This window comes from Aplysia californica, unplaced genomic scaffold (genome assembly GCF_000002075.1).
Source record: "Aplysia californica isolate F4 #8 unplaced genomic scaffold, AplCal3.0 scaffold00044, whole genome shotgun sequence".
NCBI classification, from domain to species: domain Eukaryota; kingdom Metazoa; phylum Mollusca; class Gastropoda; order Aplysiida; family Aplysiidae; genus Aplysia; species Aplysia californica.
In genome coordinates this window covers 966,574-969,739 of record NW_004797314.1, presented here as the reverse complement: position 1 = coordinate 969,739, position 3,166 = coordinate 966,574, and the positions used below count along the sequence as shown (strand labels likewise).

Below are 3,166 nucleotides of genomic sequence, written 5' to 3'. Positions count from 1 at the left end.
TCTATCTATCTATCTATCTATCTATCTATCTATCTATCTATCTATCTATCTATCTCCCCCCTCTCTCTTTCACTTTCTCTGTCTCCACCCCTCCCTCTTTGTTTTCCATTCACTAACAAACAGGCAATCTATTCGAAAATAAATAAATACGTAAGCAAATAATCAAAACTGAGAAAACAAAACTAAAACCAGCCGATTTATACAGACTTATCAAAAACTAGTTGAGAAGATAACATCTTGTTTTGGGGTTTGTTTTTTTTCCCTTTTGCAATAAACTCGAAATTTACACGTCTTTTTCTCTGTTCTCTTTTGGGAACAATTGTCTCTTCCAAAAACGTTGCCATCTACTTCTTTTTTAGAATAAAAGCTTTCTTGTGAAATTTTATGATCTCAGAACAACAAGCTTTTATCTCTAGCGTAAATCTCACGAAGGATGTATAAAAAACTGAAGAGATTATTCAGCAACTTTCATAAAAAAAATATTATGTCAGGCTTTTGCTGTCGGCCTCATTCATGAAAGTCAATTTTGGGATGAAAGAGGTCGAAAAAGAGGCATACGTCCTATTTTTTTCCTCACAGACACACACACAAACACGCACGCACACACACACACACACACACACACACACACACACACACACACATACACACACACACACACACAAACACATAAACGCAAAACACCCAAAGGTACACACTTAAACACCAAAACCCATAACCATGGTATGAGAAGCCCTATGAGCAACAAACAGATAACATAGTTCCATCACCATTGTTATATTAACAAGACACCAGAAAAACCTGGCCAGCAATCCTTCAAACCATACATGAAACCGTCAATATATCCTTTCCTGTTAGTAACAGAGTACCAAGTACATAGGGCAATACTACATAGACGAAACAAACCCCAATACCCAGTCGATGTTAATAAAGGATAAATGTAAATTCTGAGAAGAAACAACAGATAAAAATAACAGTATGCATTAAAGAATATTGAAGTACCTATTAATTTCCAGAACCACGCACACATTAATAGAGACCAAAGGAAATGAGAAGAAGCTCGGAGGGGAGTGGAACAGAGGAACGTCTGTCGACAGAAGCTCCGATTCTTGGGTTGTGCACGACAAACGCAGCAGCGAAAGGGATGAATAAGAAATGAGCGTAATGCCAATACAGAAAGAAAGCGATTTGCTTTCATTTCCATCAATAAAAATTGGAGAACATCGGGAAAAGCCAAAAGAGAAAAGATGGTTTAGTACTGTGTTAGGAGAGGGAAATGTCCAGAAGTTCAATGAGCAAACAGATGACAGAATCGGGTGTATCATTAACACAACACAGGGGAAAGTCTTCACGTCGCTTTTTTTTTTCAAAATTAAGGCCCAAAGTGAACGTTTAGTGAATTGAGGCCCCAATGGCCTTTTCAAAAATAAGCCCCCTCCCCCTCACCCGCCATCGCCTTTTTGTGAATTAAGGCCCTCCTGTCCCTCTGTTCCTTTTCCTGTAACAGAATTAGCGAAATGCCTTTCGAATCATTTTGTTCTTTTCTCTTCACCTCCATGGTACTGAAGCAGACGATGCAATCTCTTCAATTAATCGCTTAACTTCTCGTCTTATAAACGGATAGCCACTTGTCTCAATACCCTTGTTATCACTCAAACGTTCAGCTATTTGGCGTGACATTGGATGCATTCTGATCTAACAAACAAAAATGATACATCCCTTACAAATGGCCCGTATGCTGTGGACATTTCACTCATTTTTTCAGATCCTGACTCGACAATGAAATCGAGATGGATTGACACATTCTAAATCCGCCTGATTTTTATCGAAAAATGAAAGGGCAAAAGGAGGTTAGAAGGGACAGGGAAAGGGGGGGGGGGAGGCATAACCAAGAACAGGTAAAACGAGATACAGGTACATTCCTTATGAACACCATAGCCAGTTTAAGGCACCGGTTAGAATAGAGGGAAATGATAATAAGTTTAATGCGGTTAAAGTACGTATTTAGATTACGTTGAGCAGACCAACGAAAGAGGGAAAAAGGAAGGAATCACTCGGTCGCCGTGATGTTTACGTTTCGACGTCTTGTGAGGCCGCTTAGGGTAGCCGTCTCGATCCCATGCCCAGGAAGCGTGAGAGGGCGGGCCGGAAGAAAGAGGGGCGAGGTGGGCAGAGGGGCGGGGCGAATTGTTCATACTTTGGTGGGGCGAGGGGTGGGCCGAATTGTTCGTTTGGTGGAGCGAGGGGTGGGCCGAATTGTTCGTTTGGTGTGACGAAGGGTGGGGCGAATTGTTCGTTTGGTGGGACGAAGGGTGGGGTGAATTGTTCGTACTTTGGTGGGACGAGGGGTGTGACGAGTGACTTGGGCGATGGGAAGATGGGCCAGGTTTGTGGCCAGAGTGCACAGAGGACGGACCAGATGAAAAGGGGCTGTGGTGAGGAGAGAGGTCGTCGTCGTGAGATCGAGGCAGAGAGGAGGAGAGAGGGGCGTGTCCCTGCATGGACAGAAAGAGCGCAGGTGGGTGTGGCTGGGTGGGGGGACAAAACAAAACGCCCAGGGTCTCATGCTCCTCCGGCGATACTGGGAAGGAAAGGGCAGGGACAAAATATGTCAAAACGGACACTCGCAAAAGAAGGAGTTCACATTTCCAAAGATGTATATATAAAAAACAACAACTGAAAGACACTTAGTGAACAATTGTACTCACGGAACTTCATCTAATCAAACTTCTTCACAAGTTCACAAGCAATATTGACACCTTCCCAACACATTATATGACGCACCTTTGATGATCTACGGGGCACTACGAAAAATCCCTCTAAATATAATTTAAACCATCACACCCTCACCCACTCCTTCTTGCTTGGTAGCACTGATGAGGAGTAAAGAGATAGAGACAGTGGATAACGTATGTACACTTGTTTTGCATGTCCTATATTAAGACATGATTGTGAACATATTTTTTCTTGGAGGCAATTACCAAAGAGACCTCCATTCCACAAATTATACCACATCTACAAGACGATAACTTTGAAGTTAAAAAAGAAAACATTTTGAATAAATAATGAAACTGGTGTAAATGAATATCACCCATTCTCTCTTTCTCCTTTTCTCTTTCTCCTTTTCTCTTTCTCTCTTCTCCTCTCTCTCTCTCTCTCTCTCTCT

The 3,166-nt window shown here is 42.1% G+C and overlaps 1 protein-coding gene across 1 annotated transcript in view; it reads right to left on the bottom strand.

Annotated features, from left to right (window-relative positions):
- Positions 1 to 3,166, bottom strand: part of LOC101864511 (titin homolog) — a gene marked incomplete in the record, with an annotated part of 108,366 nt that overhangs the window by 48,575 nt on the left and 56,625 nt on the right. The window contains 1 exon segment of the mRNA XM_035968182.1: positions 2,075 to 2,581. Coding sequence (XP_035824075.1) covers positions 2,075 to 2,581 — 507 coding nt within the window.